Genomic DNA, 18560 nt, shown 5'->3' with positions numbered 1-18560 from the left:
AAACCTCCCGATCAGGGGTGTGCTCAACTAGCTAATCACGACTGTCTCCCCAAACCGTACTGTCGCATATTGGTCGTTCAACCACGTTGGTTAATGATGTCACGCACGTGTTGAAGTGATAACTTAATTTAATGAATCTGTTTGAGATCGAATTAACGCTGGATGCTTTGCTATAAATTACGGACATGGCATCTGAGGACTATTTCTCATTTTTCTCAGATATTTTGCTTTATTTCCAGATTCAATCATAGACTCGTTCTCACCTGGAGCTCATTCGCACATGCTTAAAAAACGACGCTTTAAATCTCTTGACAAACTAAAAGACGTAAATGACATTTATATGTTTTCTAAATAAAGGACACAGATTGTACTGAATGTCAGATTGCTTATTTGGCTCAAGATAAGGATTTATTAAGTCCACATGTCGTGCAAACTAGAAACCCTGCTTCTAACACAGGTCGAGAGTGTCGTCCCAAACACACAACTCTGCGATGCGGTTTGCGAATGTTCGTTGGAACATTGGTTTCGGGAAACACAGACTCGTTGAACTGCTGATAACGCCGGAAGTTGCGAACATAGTTGGCTAACGCTGCTTTTGGGAAACACACTCCTGAGGAGGAGCGGCGTGTGGAAGTAAACTGCTCTATAACGTGTCTTCGAAAACGTGACGTCACCTGTGGAGATGTCAATGACGATCTGCTACGTACGTTTGCATCCGCTTCCCTGCGAGTCACGTGAGGTGCTAACTCTGGCATGCTGATCTTAATAATATCATGTAGTGTGGGATGCGCTACAATTTTCGAATCGTGTAGTGTGTGTGTGTGCATGAGATTTGAGAGATTATGTGCGTGATGCAACCAGATTTCACAATCGGTGAGAGGCCACAAACATGACGATAAGAAATCATAGATGTAACCGTTTTGTTCCTCTAGTGTGAGTAGTGCCGTGATGTGACCTGGGAGGGGGGGGGGGGGGGGGGTTCAGATGAAGTCGTGGAGTCGGTGTGAACGTAGACTTTGCATGTCACAGCGCGAGCTGGAGGTGAGTCTTCTGTCAGCACGCTTTCTGATTGGGCATCGCTTCGTTTCACGTGATAAGTCTTCTGTCAGCTAACAAACAACATGTTGAATATTTTCGATTCGCGATCGGGGCGACGTTCCTCCGAGCAGGTTCAGTCACTTAACTATGGAAGCTCGTTTCCGCCACAGAATAAAAAAGGTAATTGCGACTTTTTATCTTACATTTATGACTTTTTTCTCAGAATTGCATGTTTATATCTTTCAATTCTGACTTTATTTCTCACAATTGCGAGATATAAACTTACAATTGCATGTTATAAAGTCAGAATTGCAAGATATAAACTTACAATTGCGTGTTATAAAGTCAGAATTGCGAGATATAAACTTAAAATTGCGTGTTATAAAGTCAGAATTGCAGATATAAACTTAAAATTGCGTGTTATAAAGTCAGAATTGCGAGATATAAACGTACAATTGCGTGTTATAAAGTCAGAATTGCAGATATAAACTTAAAATTGCGTGTTATAAAGTCAGAATTGCAGATATAAACCTAAAATTGCGTGTTATAAAGTCAGAATTGCAGATATAAACTTAAAATTGCGTGTTATAAAGTCAGAATTGCGAGATATAAACTTAAAATTGCGTGTTATAAAGTCAGAATTGCGAGATATAAACTTAAAATTGCGTGTTATAAAGACAGAATTGCGAGATATAAACGTACAATTGCGTGTTATAAAGTCAGAATTGCGAGATATAAACTTAAAATTGCGTGTTATAAAGTCAGAATTGCAGATATAAACTTAAAATTGCGTGTTATAAAGTCAGAATTGCAGATATAAACTTAAAATTGCGTGTTATAAAGTCAGAATTGCGAGATATAAACTTAAAATTGCGTGTTATAAAGTCAGAATTGCGAGATATAAATCTAAAATTGCGTGTTATAAAGTCAGAATTGCGAGATATAAACCTAAAATTGCGTGTTATAAAGTCAGAATTGCGAGATATAAACTTAAAATTGCGTGTTATAAAGTCAGAATTGCGAGATATAAATCTAAAATTGCGTGTTATAAAGTCAGAATTGCGAGATATAAATTTACAATTGCGTGTTATAAAGTCAGAATTGCGAGATATAAATCTAAAATTGCGTGTTATAAAGTCAGAATTGCGAGATATAAATCTAAAATTGCGTGTTATAAAGTCAGAATTGCGAGATATAAATCTAAAATTGCGTTATAAAGTCAGAATTGCGAGATATAAATCTAAAATTGCGTGTTATAAAGTCAGAATTGCGAGATATAAATCTAAAATTGCGTGTTATAAAGTCAGAATTGCGAGATATAAATCTAAAATTGCGTGTTATAAAGTCAGAATTGCGAGATATAAATCTAAAATTGCGTGTTATAAAGTCAGAATTGCGAGATATAAATCTAAAATTGCGTGTTATAAAGTCAGAATTGCGAGATATAAATCTAAAATTGCGTGTTATAAAGTCAGAATTGCGAGATATAAATTTACAATTGTGTGTTATAAACATGCAATTCTGAGGAAAAAAGTAATTTTCCTTAGAATTGGACTTTATATCATGCAATTGTGAGAAATAAAGTCTGAATTTCGAGATGTAAACTCGCAGTTATGAGATAAAAAGTCGCAATTATCTTTAAAAAACAAAACAATTATTCTTCCAGACATAACACCACAGGAAAATCTGATAAGATAATCTGTAGAACCATCGAGATAACCCGGGACTTTACCCAGGATTGTCGGAAGGGGATAAATCGGTCCAAAGTCGCCTGATGTGTGGCTGGCTTAAAGACTTTACTATGACTTAATAAATGTTTCAAATTATTAAAAAGAGGTTTTGGGTGCAAAATGTGCATGTGGAGTGTTTCTGTGAGTTTCACACGAAACAATGAAGCCCCAGAAGCTCTGTCCTGACATGAGGAGACTCTCTTCCAACACTGTGGCCTTTTCCCGTCAGTCTGAGTGATGTTGTGCGTCACCTCTAACTCTGTGATGATGTCCATGCTTCACTGTGTCCGTCAGCTGCCGTGTGAAGTCCATACGATCCTCTAAGTGTCCTTAAGCTAACAAGAGTAGAAGCTGCGGTCTTTCTCGGTTTAAGCACTGTTGAGTTCTCTTCGCGTCTTTGTTATGTCTTTATTAGTGTGATGAGAGATTTTGATCATCTTTATCCTTGTTGAAATGCCGTGAACGTGTGCATGTTGCGATCTGTGAAAGAGTTGCCTCATCGAGAGCGTTTAATGCCTAATAGCAGAAATAAAACCATAGGCCTGGAATCAAAAGTGCTGTTCTGTTAAACTTCTTTTCTTTTCTTTTTGTATAATCAAGCATGTAAGCAAGACACAAGCTGCCAGTTCACTTCAGTTATTGTGTGAACCCTGCCTTCACACACACATGCTATTGGATTATTACACAGATTCACACACACACACTGTGGTGTACATTAGTTGCCAAATTGATTATAAGGGGCTTTCTCCAATGATTGTGTCTGTTCACATTAGAAATCGTGCTTGGTTTGTGAAAACCAGACCGTTTTCTTGAGCAAAGATTACATAGAAACTTTCATAGTGACCTTGGTAACTCTCAGAGGTCATTCTCAATTCAGGGTTTTAAACTGCGATCTGTAATTGTTAGTGATGTTTTGAAGTAACACACCTATATGGATACGCCTCACACGTGTGTAAAGCTTTGTTTGTAATGCAAAGCTGATTCCTGAAATTCAAGCTGGTGCTGGTTCTTGCCTAACAAATTTTGTGTTTGAGGTCAGGAGGTTTGAGACGATAATAAAATCTCCCATGATTACACAGAAGGGTTTGGGTTTTGTCCCAAACCTCCAACTTATAACCCCCTCATTCAAACTCTTGTTCTGCCTCGTGTGGGTCAGGATTTTTCAGAGGAAAATGTTCATTTTTCTCTTTTTTTTTTTTTTTTTTTTTTTTTTTTTTGCTGACTGATGCTTGGCAAACTAAAGACAAAATTACTAAATAAAGTCATTCACTACTGAATAATTGTCAGATTTGTAAACTATTTTTATAGCGTTGAAATGTTGAGAGATGAACATTTATTTAGAGCATATCAATATTTTACTGCTTTATGGGTTTATTATTTTTATACTGTGTGGGAGAAGCTTTCTACCATTTCAGTGGGACTGCAAAATCATAAATACTTCTAGTGACTAATAGATATTGTGAAAAGAGTCATACGTTACTGCCGCATTCCCTGGTGTGTCACTGTCTTTAATTTGGGGAATAAAAAGTTATTAAGAGCCTGTAATCTGTATGATAAGTCTTCATTTTGTTTTCTGTCTGAGTGAAGGGATAAACACTGAAAATAAACGTCACACCCTCTCATTGTTCGGTCACTAATGGAGAACTGTGCTGTTTTTGATGTGACTTAATTGTTTTCATTTTGTGTATATAAATGTCAATGGACAACAAATCTAATTCACAGAATAAGTTTTTACAATATTTGCAGTGATCATTCATCATCATCACAGTTATTCTGATTAATTAAAAGATGCACCAAAGCCTTCTGGAATATCAGACACACAGAAGCTCAATTATTTCCCACCATGCTTTACATTTACTTTTCTAATGCTTGCCTGTATGTTGAGATATATAGGTTTTTTTATACATATAAAATGTTATTAATATATATATAAATATATGTATTTATGCAAGTCTGTGTGATGCTTTTTGTATGTTTGTTCTTTGATTAAACCTTTTGCTTAACCCTAGTTGTGATCATTTTGACCCCATGTGCTTCTGTTGTACTGTCGAATGGTTATTATTACAAATACAGCTTTAATCTAGAGATATGACATGAAGTTTTGAAGAAGTCGGCAGAATATAACGGTATATAAAGTGTACCGTTCTCTCAAAATAACATGAGAAACATTTTTTCCTTAATACTACACACAAATTGATTGTCATTTTAATAAGTGAGGGTGGTAGGCTACATATCTAACACTTGAGCAGCATAAACCCTAAGCTTTAACTAACAACACATTCAGTTTCTTTTCAAATGCCTGAATGATAGTGAAGTTTAACTCAGTCCTAATGTCCTTATTTTCAGATATCTTGATGCCATATTTATTTTAGCTCAACAACTGTGTCGCACAATTTCTAGACCGGATGTGACGCTTGGATTGGACGGCATCTTGACAGCACGAAGAAAAGTATCCAAACTGCTGAACTGTGTAATAATTAATAAATTATGAATAATGACAGTGAGAAACGTTAACAGCTACTGAATTGGAGAATCCACAAAATGGGACAAGGATCATTATTATTATTTTTGATCCATTGTACTTGACCAATCCACTGATCTATATAGAATGACATTATATAGATCAGTGGACCAATCGCAGACATCTCTCGCGCCGGTGACTCCGCCCACTTGTGTTCCCCGGATCGATGCGTTCTTCCCACACACGTGACGTCATTGCTCGGTCCCGTTGGCATCCGAGCTGTCAGTGATCAGATCATCCGATCATCATCATGGCAGGGATGGAGGTCGCACCGCTGAGACCGTGGCAGGACTTTTACCCTGGCCTTGACCGATTCTCCAAACCCGATGTGAAAGATTTAAGCAAATGGAACAACAGAGTCATCAACAACCTGCTTTATTTCCAGACGAATTACTTTGCTGTCGCCATCGTCGTAATTCTGATTGTCGGGTAAGTAAATATCTTCAGCATGTTAATTATTTATATTTATTAGTGAATGCATCATTTAATCTGTGTATAAATTTCATAATTTCAGAAGCTTTCATAAATGGCGCAGCCAGCTCGGCTAGAGCAAGATAATATCCTCCATTTAATGCACCATTATTTCAGTTCAGGACGTTAAAGATAGGATTTAAAATCGTAAATCAGAAAAATACCGTATTGTTATCAACAAGACATGTGAAATATGTCTTGTTCGTGTGTGGAATGTGTTTGACACGGACCCACCCTGGTGTGTGTGTGTGTGTGTGTGTGTGTGTATGGTCATGTCAGCCTCGCGCTGGCCTTGTGTTTCCCAGCTTTCTGGAATTGGTGAGTCACTTTCTGTAAAAAAGGATTAGAAAATATTATAGACAAGGAACAGAATGGATATTCAATGAAGGCACATTAGTAATAATATTAGATTGATACTAGATATATTGTAGACTACAATGAATATGGTTGAGATGATAGTTTTATCTTATTTGTTGATAGAACTCAACTTTTTTTCTTTTTTTTTTTAGTTGGCTTTAGGCTTGCTTAGTTGAACACTTAATATTCAACAATATTATTGATCTGCCTGCATTGACATATTATATGAGAACATCACGGTTTTCTCCAGAGTGGCTATGTATAAATGAACTAAATTAATAACTTTTTTACAACAAAAATTAACCATCACTGAACTTACTTAAGCTGGACTGTGACACTACAGAAACAGCAGAAACACACTTTGTTGCATTATTTTCCTGTTATCATTGTAAAGCTGCTTTGAAACAATCTGTATTGTAAAAAAGTGATATTTAAATAAAGGTGACTTGACTTAAAACAATAACATTTGAGGGGTTTTGCTGTTATTTTCAAAAAACTATCAAAACCCTATACAAAGGATGCCCTTCACATTAAAAAAAAAAAGAAGTACATTTTCAAGGAATTACAGCATTATGGAAAACAAGTTGTGTCGGTTTGCAGATGACTGCCTTATTTTTGAAAGATAGGAATGAAATCATTAAAGCAGTGAAATGCATACAAGATTTTTCAGATGTATCTGGGCTAAGAATGAATATGAATAAATCAGTTCCGTTTCCTCTTGAAGAATTGTTATATGTGAAGATGAATATCTGCGTAATAATTAAAACTTCAATCCAATTATTAACAAAACTAAGTAAGAGGTTTAATATGTGGTTACAAAGGGATCTGTCAATTCAGGGGTGCGGGTACTTTTGTCAAAAGCTGAAGGAATCTCCAGATCAGTCTATGTTTCCCCCCTAAAGTTACCAGACAATTGGATAAAATGCTTTTTGATTTCATTTGTAAAAACAAGAAAATCACGGAAGTCCAAAAGCAGTCGTGAATGCTGGAGTGCGATGCCGGTGTCGGACTGGGTTCTCCGTACCATAAGAAACGGCTGCACGCTTCAGTTCATGCGCAGACCATCCCGCTTTTACGGGCCTCGGTCTCGTCAGAAGTGTCTGACCAAAACGCTCCTCTGCTTCGGGCAGAGATCCAGACACTCCTGGCCAAACATCAGTGGAAGAGATGTCGCCAGACCAACGAGACTGTGGTCTAAACAGCCACTATCTCCTCATTCCCAATAAAGGACGATGGCTTGCGTCCCATTCTGTTAAACCAAGCTTTGGTGAAACGCTCGTACAAGATGATCACTGTAAAACAGATCCTCGCGGATATTCAACCCGGGACTGGTTTATAGAGATGGATTGGAGAGACGTGTACTTTCACCTTCATAGCCCCTCATCACAGGCGTCTTCTGAGGTTCGCGTACGAGGGGGTCCCTCATCAGGTCAAAGCTCTGCCGTTTGGGAAATGGCTTTGGCACCCTGCACATTTACAACATGCATAAGAGCAGCGCTTTCCCCCTTGAGACTCAGTGGGATGCGCATGTCGAACTACCGGGGCGATTGGGGTATCATCTCCTATTCACAGCAGGTGCTGGAGGAACACAAAGGCAGAGTTCTCGCACACTTAGTCTGTCAGGGAACATGCCCTAAAGAGCAAGCTCCAGCCCTCTCATACCCCTTTTCCACCAAGGCAGTGCTGGTGCCGTTTCGGAGCCGGTGCCTACTCACGAACCAGTTCTTTGTGTTTCGACAGCCAAAGAACTGGTTCTTGGCCAGGAAAATTGGTTCCAAAGCGGCACCAACTCTTTGCTGGGCTAGAACCGTTCTTTTACCACGTCATGCTTACGTCAGGGGCGGGGTTATTGTGACCAACAACTCGACGGGAAAGGTTGTGACCGCCATTGCTAAAAACACTGCGCTAGCTAGTAGAAAGAATGATTGAAGAAAGATGGTCTTCTTCTGACCCCAATATAGGATCGCAAAGCCAGGAGAAACATTTGCAGAAAGACGATGTAGTCCGCCATTGTAATTGTTATGCTTGAAGTTGGCGCAAGTGTTTCTGGGAAAGCTAAGACGTATGGCAACGTACACAGTGACGTAACGACGTCGTTCGCTGGGCTCTCTAGTCAGTGGGAAAACAAACAGGTTTTGAGAAGGTTCGCAAGTTGAACCAACTTTGAACCAGCACCAGTCCCGATCCAGTTCTTTTTTGGTGGAAAAGGGGTATTAGTCCATCACATTCCTGGGAATGATTTTAGACTTTCGATCGATGGTTGCGCGGCTGTCACCGGAACCAGTTCAGACTGTTTCAATGCTCTGGCTGCATCTCGGGTGGGTTAGAACAAGCCATGCCTCTGAAGTCTTTCCAGGGACTGATGGGATTGATGGCCGCTGCAGCCTCGGCTTGCCGCTCAGGACTTTGCCGTGACATGCTGCCACCCTGGTTCGTTCAACAGGACCATGTGTGATCAGGGGATCAGTATGGGCAGGGTGTCAGATCTGCTTCTGTGTCTTGCGCTCTTAGGACTTTTATTTTGAAGTTTTCCTGTGCCTAGTTTCTGTATTCTTTCCTGTTTCCTGCGGCCAGGTTGTAGTTTAGTAGTTTTTTCCATTTCTGTTTAAATAGCCCTTGTATTCTCTGGTTCTCTGTCCGGTCGTTGTTTGATGTCATGCAGGAGTCTTCCTAGTGTTTTCTTTGTTTTTCTCAGTGTTGTTTTGTTTCTGATTTATGTTATGATTGTTTATTTCCATTAAAATCTCCCTGCATTTGGATCCTTCATCTCTGCCTGCCGTCTTTGATTCCCCCGTCCCGTGACAGAGGGTGGTCAGACTGTGTAATGGCAGATGGCTTTTGGGGTTTGGTCGGATGCCCAGAGTCAGTGGCATATAAACCTCCTGGAAATGAAGGCTGTTCATTTAGCCCTGCAGGAATTTCTGCTGTTTGTGAGAGCATTCGAACGGACAACACAGCGGTGGTGGCGGCATTCATCAATCGCCAGGGAGGTGCTTTACAGGCTGGAGGAGCATTAAGGTCCTTGCACACTGAGTGCGAAATTTGTGTCCGAAATTTTCGCACGTTAAAAAATAAATACGACCTCGTGTTTTGTCAATCACGTTTACGAAACTTTCGTCCGTCATAAAAAAATTCAGACCGGATTCGATTTTCTGTGTTCAAGCATTTTGAAAGGTGTTTTGACAAGTCAGAGCCACCGAATGACGAATACGAAAAAACGCATATGAAAACTTCGGACTCGGTGTGCAAGGACCTTTACTATTGAGAATAGACCTTTGGCTGCTTTGGACAAGGGCAGTTGATACACCGGGTAGGGTGACCCGTCCAGAGAGGGTGTGGTGCGCGGAGAATAGAGGCTACACCCTCAGACGGGCGCCTGATGTGGACCTCGTTTGCCGAAGTGGAGGTCGACCTCTTCACCACGGAGTAGGATACTCACTGCCCTCTCTTCACTGTCGGACACCCCTGGACGGGAGCAGCTGGCCTGCGAAACAGAAGTATGCTTTCCCTCCAGTAAATATATTGAAGCTAGTGCTGCAGAAAATCAGGGAGGAAAGGGCGATCTTGTTACTGGTGGCGCCGAAATGGCTCAACCAACCGTGGTTTCCGGAGCTGATGGACCAGTTTGTGGCCCAATCCGCTGACAAAGGACCTCCTATCCCAGGCGAGGGGCAGCATCTGCATCCCGGGCCGGAGCGGTGGGATTAGCATGTGTGGCAGTGGGCAAACATGCTCTAATAGTTTTCTGCGGGGTGTGAGTTGATTAAACCCTCCCCGCCCCTGCTTAATGCCAGTGTTAAGGCATATGAATTGGCTTCATCTTGTGCTTGGGCAAGAGGAATGCCTATTCAGGACATTTGCTTAGCAGCTGGATGGTCTTCACAGAATACTTTCCAAAAGTTTTATAATCTTGAAATTCCTTCTTTTGCACCGCATGTTATGTCTGGGCAACGAGAGTTTCAGATGTAGCGCAAATACTCAACTCGTTAGACTTCATGATATATTAAATGCAGTATATTGCGCAGAATCTGCTCATATCTGGCTTACCTGAACAGGCCCTCCACTACGCAACAAATAACGGGGTGCTTGTTCATTTGCATTGAAGCAATACTTAAAAATTATGTAGCCAAATTGGCCAGTGAGTGAAAAAAGTTCATTTCAAACCCTGCTTATAATGACAGGGCTCCAGCTGAGACTGTTTTGTGTGCATATCACTGTATTCAACCCTTTTAACAGCCTATAAAATCTGCTTGCCTAAGATGATCAGGGGATTTTATATGTTCCCCATCATCTTCGACGCAATGTCTCGTTCCATACTCTCTGGGAACCATGGTTACACGAGGAACCCGAGACGTTTTCTCTAACTGATCATATTTCATACCTGTTGAATTTACATTTTTAAATGAATTTGACTGATAATAAACACCCTTACGACAATTAACCATGGTTTTATTATAGTGAAATTGTTGTAACCATGTTTTTTTCGTGGATTGATGACCATTTATAATACAGTTTTACTGCAAATACCATGACAACTAGGTGATTAAAGCACATTTTTTAGGGCTGGGCACTGGGCAGTGTATATACATTTTGAGTTGAATTGACATATAAATGGTCATTTAAATATCTGGAAACCTAGAATAAATGGTGATCAGTCACATCATCTAAAACACTTTCTGGTAAGGCCAGACTGCTCTGTGCTGCTCAGTTGCTGTGTAAATGCATTCATCCTCTGAGCAGCGTTAAACATTCTGTGTGTGGACACTAATTGCCACATCAGAAGCGCTTCAGTGCCACCTGAGTGTAAGTTTGCAGTGAAAATTTGGCACAGAATATGTAACCAACAAATATTTAAATGTGCATTATTTGTCACCTACCCAACACCTATCTGTTTGGGGTCTGAGCTGTCACTATTTATTATTTAACAGCCACATTTCTTACTTTGTGTTATAACAGAGGGTTAAAGGCCCTTTCACACCAGGAACGATAACTACAGCTTCCACACCAACAGATTTGTGCTGCAGTTTTGACGTCTGTCGCTTTAAATACAAATTGATCTTAAAGTGTTTCAAACTAGATCGTTCCTCTGTGTTGTTGCTGGTATGGCTTGGGTGTAGCCTTCACTATTCTCATAGAAATATAATGATTATTAAAACTGTATAGTTATCATCCTAGGTGTGAACAGCCCTTAACACAGTCTCCTACTCTTACGGAACAAAAATATATGGGAATATACTGTAAAATGTAATGGGATATATTACATAATACATTTCCGTATATGGGAAACTAGTGCTTATATTTTTCAATATACTGCAATGTATGCATTGACCATGTATGGCCATATATATATATATATATATATATATATATATATATATATATATATATATATATATATAATATTTATAAATAAAGACAAAAATAGCATTACATGTAATATTCACAGTTTTATCCTTTATTGTGTACATATATTGCACATACATGTTCCCATATAAATGTGAATGTATGTTCGCACATACATATACACACACATTCACGGAATGAGTTGCAACAGATTTAGCTCCCAGCATGCTTTGCTTTTGACTGTTAAAGAAGAGCAAATGTTAAAATTAAGCCGCAAAAAAAGCGTCAATTCCTTATGTATTATTCAATATATTGTAATATATTAACACAATATATTATTCTGTATATTTTTATATGTATATAATATGTATAAGGTATATAATATACTGTTAAATATATTGATCATTCATTTATAGGGAAATATATGGTAACGAGTTGTCTGTCCACACCAAATGTGATTTCCACAGTACTTGCTGATTAATATACATGAGGTAAGGAGCAGTGCATCGGCCCAATGAGATTTTAGGTGGATGAGGCTAGAAAACAAGCAGCCGGCTAAATGTAGACAAAAAATTGCATACAGCACACTTTAACACAATGTAATAATAGCAATAATATTGATTGATTAATGCCATTGCTGTGCATTAAATGACTTGTGTGTGTTTTTCAGTTTCCTGAACCCGTTGGGCATGTTTCTCGGTGGGGCAGTTGTGGCTCTGGTCTTCACGGGCTCTGTGTGGGCTGGAGAGAATAAAGCCGTGATCAAGAACTTCAAGAAGAAAAATCCCGCCCTGTTTGTCGTGGGTGTGATGGGAGTCAGCTACTTCCTGTTGTCCTTGTGTGGAGGAGTGATGGTGTTTCTCTTTGGCATCACATTCCCAATGCTCTGTGAGTACTAGTGTTAGATCTCCTGGATTTGCACTGCCTTATTACAAGTGCACTATCATGTCATTTCTGTTTATGTCTTGTTTATGTCACCAGTGCCATTGTAGGAACAATCTTTACGTATTTGTCACCCACTCTAAAAATAAAGGTTCCTAAAGAGAACCAAAGCAATGGCACTGAAGTTCCACAGAGAACCTTTCAGTTCTTTTTCTTAGTGTAAATCCTTATAAAGAACCTTTTGTGCAATGGAAAGGTTCCATGGATGTTAAACGATCTTCATGGAACCATCAATAATAATAATTATTATTCTTTTCTCGGCACTCAAAGCGCTATTCATAGAGGGGGGAATCTCCTCAACCACCACCAATCAATACCAATAAAGCACATTTATTTTCAAGTGTGAAGAATTTGTTTATTTTGCAAAAGTGTTAGAGTTTACCCAGATCAAGTGAGTGGTATTTATGTAGAATAATACAGATCTTTTCTACACCAGTAATGCCTGTTGGCATCTCATCATGTTTGACAAAAGTAACTAATTTTACTATCAAATTTGCTATGAAAAACAGATTTCTCAATGGTTTCAGTTTTTCACCCAAAACTAAAATATTCTGTCATCATTTACTCACTCGTGTCATTCCGAAGGGCCGTTCACACCAAGGATTATCGATAAAGTTCTAAAAAGCATATAAAAGAATAGCAGTGTTCACACCACAACTATAACAGCAACGGCACAGAGAAACAATATCGTTGGAATCACTTTCAGAATTAGTTTTTCCAGCTGATGAATGATAAAAACATTGAAGCCAATCAGAATCCATTCTGCTTCAAAGAGCTCGAGCATTTAGCCTGGGAAAACCCAGACAACTTCCGGCAAATTTAGATTTGCTCTGCAAGTAGTCTGGCAAAGAGCTCATTCAAGCCCGTTTTTAATCCGACGAAATCGCGGCACCAATCAGAAACGTTGAGGCGGGCTTTACACAATGACGATCGCTCTGATTGGTTTTAGGTCTATCCAATTGCGCCCAGAGGCATTTGAGCGACGTCCGTTCAACTTTTAAATGCATTATTATATTCAAATTGCAAACACATGAGGACAGTCTCCATGAAAGACCCACTGGCAGATGAACGTGCTACTACATTTCTCTCCGAAACGGTAGGAAATTAAATTAGATTTAATAGAGGATTTGTGACACGATGATCGACAGGGCAGTTTAAGTGACAGGATGCACGCGACAGATCCGTCCGATAAAGATGACGAAGTAGTATGTCCCAAAGCTTGCCTACTTTTTTGCTACACATTCAAAAGTAAATACCTTTTCTTCACAAAAAGAGTGCAAACTTTTATGGTGTAGTGTAACTTAGGCGAATTGGGACGCAGCATATGGCTTTACATGATGACGATCGCTCTGATTGGTTTTAGGTCTATCCAATTGCGCCCAGAGGCATTTGAGCGACGTCCGTTGGTGACGCCCCTTTGGAAATGAGTTATTAATGAAGCTTTGCCAGACCATATCTCAGTTACTACTGAGGGCCCGTCCACACGGAGACGCGTTTCGCTGTATACGTATACATTTTTTATCGTATTGGCTTTTCGTCCACACGGATCCGGCGTTTTGGGAGACTGAAACCGCTATTTTTTGAAACCGGGTCTCAAAGTGGATAAATCTGAAAACGACACCCTTGCGGTTTCGTGTGTACAGCCAATCCGTATATTTTGTGAAACGATGATGTCATCACATCACGTGCCGTCTGTGTCACGCGTAACAGCAACAACAATAATGGCGGACTTACATGATTGTGTTCGTGCTGCAGAAGCTACTAAGCCTACTAGCTTTATTACAGCAGAATCTATTGCTTCTATGCAACTGTGGTGAGCAACAAGCGATAATCTTCGTCTTCTTCTTGGTTCGAATACAGCGCGCAAGGTTATGCGCATGCTCAAAGTCTTCTTCTCCGTGTATAGTGTATCTCTGTGGCAGAATTACAGCGCCCCATACTGGTCTGGCATATATACTACACCGTTTTCAGTCGGTTTCAGTGGTTTCGTGTGTACGTAGATATTTCTTGAGACGACGCCGTGTTTACGGATTTTTTTTTTAGAATGAGGAAAAAAAATGATCGGATAGGGAACGCACCGGCTTCGTGTGGACAAGGCCTGAGAATGGTCTGGTTTTAACCAGGCTATCGAGCATTTAAAGCAGCAGACAACAAAACTGCAGCACGCTTAGAATAAACAATGATATTGTACGCTGGTGTGAACACTAAATTATGTTTCACTAACAAAGTTCAGGAGGAGTACGTTGAAATGATCTAGGAGGCTGAGTAAATGATGACAGAATTGTAATCGAACTAACTATCCCTTTAATGTTGGAGGACCTGAGCTACTACATTATATCAGTGAGTGACATTCATAATAACAGACCTAACATGATTATTATTTACTCAGGATAGACTCATGCCGCATGAGTATTTTGTGTTACTGTGTAAAACAGGAAGAGATTTAGAAGAGTGTTTTTGCATGTTGCTATGGCAACACAAAACACCATTAGCTAATTACAGCATATTCCATTTTAGCACTTGCTGACAGTAGCCAATCAGATTCTTGGCAACATCCCTGCCTAAAACCACTGCAGGAGCCTTTTACAGCAGTAAACATGTAATGGGATCTTAAAAATAACTCTGTACAAACTAAAGACAAAAAATGTCTGAGAATTAAAGGGTTAGGTTGGGTCTTTAATTACTCACCCTAATGGCGTTCCAAACCCGTAACACTTTCATTCATCTTTGGAACACAAATGAAGATATTTTTGATGAAATCTGAGAGCTTTCACATGATCGCACTCACCCTAACAGATTTAATTTAGGCTTCTATTCACATATAAACATTGATCAGCAAACACAAAAGGAAGCTCAACCGAACATGCTGGACACACAAGATTGAACCTCATTGGTTCTTGCTGAAGCTCAAATGTGCATGTTCAGTTGAGCTTCTATATATGCGAATAAATAGCTGAATTAAATCTGTTCATCATATAAAACGATTGAGTCTCTACAGAAAATTTTAACTAAACCTCTCAATTCATATGGACTAGTTTTACGATCTCTTTATGAACTTTTTGCATCAAAGTGACAGTTCTACGGAGGGTCAGAAAGCTCTCAGATTTCATTAAAAAGATCTTCATTTGTGTTCTGAAGATGAACGAGAGTGTTAGAGGTTTGGAAAGATGTGAGGGTGAGTAATTAATGACATAATTTTCCATTTTGGGTGAACTATCCCTTTAAGCGGCTTCCAATTTATCGCTATGTATGTGTTGTAAATGTATTTCAAAGGAAATTTGAATCAAGTAAAATTATAATAATAAACGATTGCACTGCATCCAGTGGCCCTATACTATACACTGGGAAAGACTACAGGGAGAAACAGCGTTAAATGCAGAGTAGTCGTCTTTCTCTGTTGGCTTTGTTGAGTGTACAGCCTCATAGCATGTAATATATTACCATGTGTCCAGTTTCTGTTCATCAAGAGAGGTATTGTTGCTCAAGATTCAGTAGTAGTCTTGTGTTTCGCCCCTTCAGTGATCCTTATCCACGCTTCTCTGAGACTTCGCAGCATAAAGAACAAGTTGGAGAACAAGATTGAGGGTGTTGGCCTAAAGAAGACGCCCATGGGAGTCATACTGGATCTCCTGGATCAACAAGAAGAAAAAATCAACAAAATTCAAGATTTCTTGGAGAGCAAGCTGAAAGATTGAGCATGAAGCACATCAGTGTCAACGATATTCAGACACTGTTTCTTCTTAAGGTGTTTTTTTTTTTGTTTTTTTTTGTGGTATTGGTTTGACAACCAAATTCCAGAAATGGAAATATCTTTTAAATGCCAAAGTATGACCAAATTTCAAAACAATATGTTTGTCACGTCACATCACCAAAACTAATGATTGGAACTATTTAAAATGATGTGTATAGTTCTTGCTAAGACTGTCTATCAAACTATTGTCTTAGCTAGATATCCTAAACTCGTTTCCTTTGTACATGCAGCTTCCATTGACATTTAGTCTGTTTTTGTTTTTATACCAAAGGAATCTGCATAAAAGTGTATGATTTGTAAGAGTTCTATAGACAGTCACTTAAGGCACTTTGAAATATTTATCATCATAGAAAATACAGGTTTGGTTATACCTTATGTTTCCCCTATGGTGAAAGCAATCATCAATCATCTATTGCACATTAATAATTAAAATTAAATGTTTTCACATGAGCTATGATATCTGAAGGATTGTATTTATTGCTGAAAACTAGTTGTGCATGTTTTGTTTTTGGCTAACAACCTCAGCAGTGAACAAACCTTTATGCTTCTGATATCATATAAATGCACATTTATTGTTAACTCACTGGTTTGAAGAGATTTAATGAATGTGGAAAAGTTTGGGCATGATACGAGTCAGTAATAAAGTGAACAAGCGCTTTTGCAGAAATCAGATTTCAGGTAATTGTCTTTTCTTTCAAAGTAATGCATGGTTGAATTCAGATACAGTACGTTTGGGATTGGGATTGGGATTTTTACTCATTAACATCCAGATATTTCAAGTGCTTAAAGAATTCTTCTCTTCTGCACAATTTTGGCAGAAGGTATCAAAGGCAATGTTACCTTTTTATGGTGTTACATTTTTGCAGGTAACATTCCTTCACTTCCGATTGTGCAGTGAAACCTTATAGAGGGCCACTAGTTAGATCCTATATTTGATTTCAAAGCTCATTTGATAATTGCAGATAATGCATGATCAAGTGTTGGTCGCCTAGATAATATCTGGAGTGTGAATTGCTAAAACTCGTTTTTGTTTTTTGTTTTTTTCCTACATAAGCATGCAATCTCAAGCTGCAGAGCAATTTAAGATGTTTAGCCTAGTGCTAATTTTGAATAAAGGCTTATTTTTCACAGAGAAATATTCTTATCATTTATTATGCTTAAAACAAATTGTGGTGTGTGTGTGTGTGTGTGTTCAGATTTATATTACAGGTTTACATACATAACTTTGTTAGTGGTTAAAGTGAGAAAACAACAATGCACATAATTCCAAATATAACATCACAAGGAGTCAATGAGAATATGTGGGAAATTCAAGATAGAGTGTTCTTTGGCCAGAAATATGTTCAGTAAGTCAAATATGGACTTCTGTTTGGCTGATATAACATCTGAAGGAGTCAACTAATATCAATTCATGCCCAAGTAATCTTTTGCCAGATATTTGCTTAGCAGGTCAAATATGGACTTATGTATGGCTGATTTAACATAAGAAGGAGTTAAATAATATGTATAGAAAATTCAAGATCAAGTGGTCTTTGGCCAGAAATAAATGTTCAGTAGGTCAAATATGGACTTCTGTATGGCTGGTGTAACAAAGAGTCAATGATAATGTATAGAAAGTTCTTGATCAAGTACTTTTGGTTCAGAAATATGTTCATTATGTCAAATTTGAACTGAGTATGTCTGATTTAACATCAGAAGGAGTCAATCAGTATGTATAGAAAGTTCAGGTTCAAGGACACTTTTGGCCAGAAATATGTTCAGTTGGTCAGATATGGACCACTGTCTTGCTTATTTAAAATCAGAAGTATATATTAATAAATATTTTGTGGATTCCTTGGCCAGAAATATGTTCAATAGGTCAGATGTTGACTACTGAATGGCTGATGTAACATCAGAAGAAGTCAACGAGTATGTATAGAAAGTTCATGATCAAGGACTCTTTGGAGAGAAATATGTTCAGTAGGTCAAAAATGGACTTCTGTTTGGCAGATGTAAACACTCCTTGTGATTGCGATATATCCAAGTCACCTGCTAGCTACCATCAGGGAGACTCTTTCCGCCGCCCATGCCCAATCGTCCCGGTCACATCTAGGGGTGGATTTCATGACTGATTTGCCTCTTTCCAATGGAAATACCTGTATCCTTGTTGTGGTAGATTGATTCTCCAAATCCTGTCGGTTGATTCCACTCAAAAGATTACGCACGGCCATGGAAATAGATGAGTTGTTATTCAATCACGTTTTTCGTCACTACGTCCTTCCCAAAGACATTGTCTCAGACTGTGGACCCCAGCTAATTTCAAGGGTTTGGAAGGCCTTCTTTAAACTCCTAGATGTGACCGTAAGTCTATCATCGGGCAACCATCCCCAATCAAACGGGTAGATGGAAAGGAAAGTCCAGAATATCG

General features: G+C 38.8%; 1 protein-coding gene across 1 annotated transcript; it reads left to right on the top strand.

Moving 5' to 3' along the window:
* Positions 1–5177: 5177 nt before the first annotated feature.
* On the top strand, positions 5178–16610 carry arl6ip5b (ADP-ribosylation factor-like 6 interacting protein 5b). The gene is made up of 3 exons (XM_079848507.1): positions 5178–5718; positions 12131–12348; positions 15922–16610. Exons 1-3 carry the CDS (start codon positions 5540–5542, stop codon positions 16095–16097), a joined length of 573 nt encoding a protein of 190 aa, XP_079704633.1. The 5' UTR covers positions 5178–5539; the 3' UTR covers positions 16098–16610.
* The last annotated feature ends 1950 nt before the right edge of the window (positions 16611–18560 follow it).

Source organism: Squalius cephalus, assembly GCF_949319135.1.
Source record: "Squalius cephalus genome assembly, chromosome: 18".
Lineage (NCBI taxonomy): Eukaryota > Metazoa > Chordata > Actinopteri > Cypriniformes > Leuciscidae > Squalius > Squalius cephalus.
This window is presented reverse-complemented; position numbering and strand designations above follow the sequence as displayed.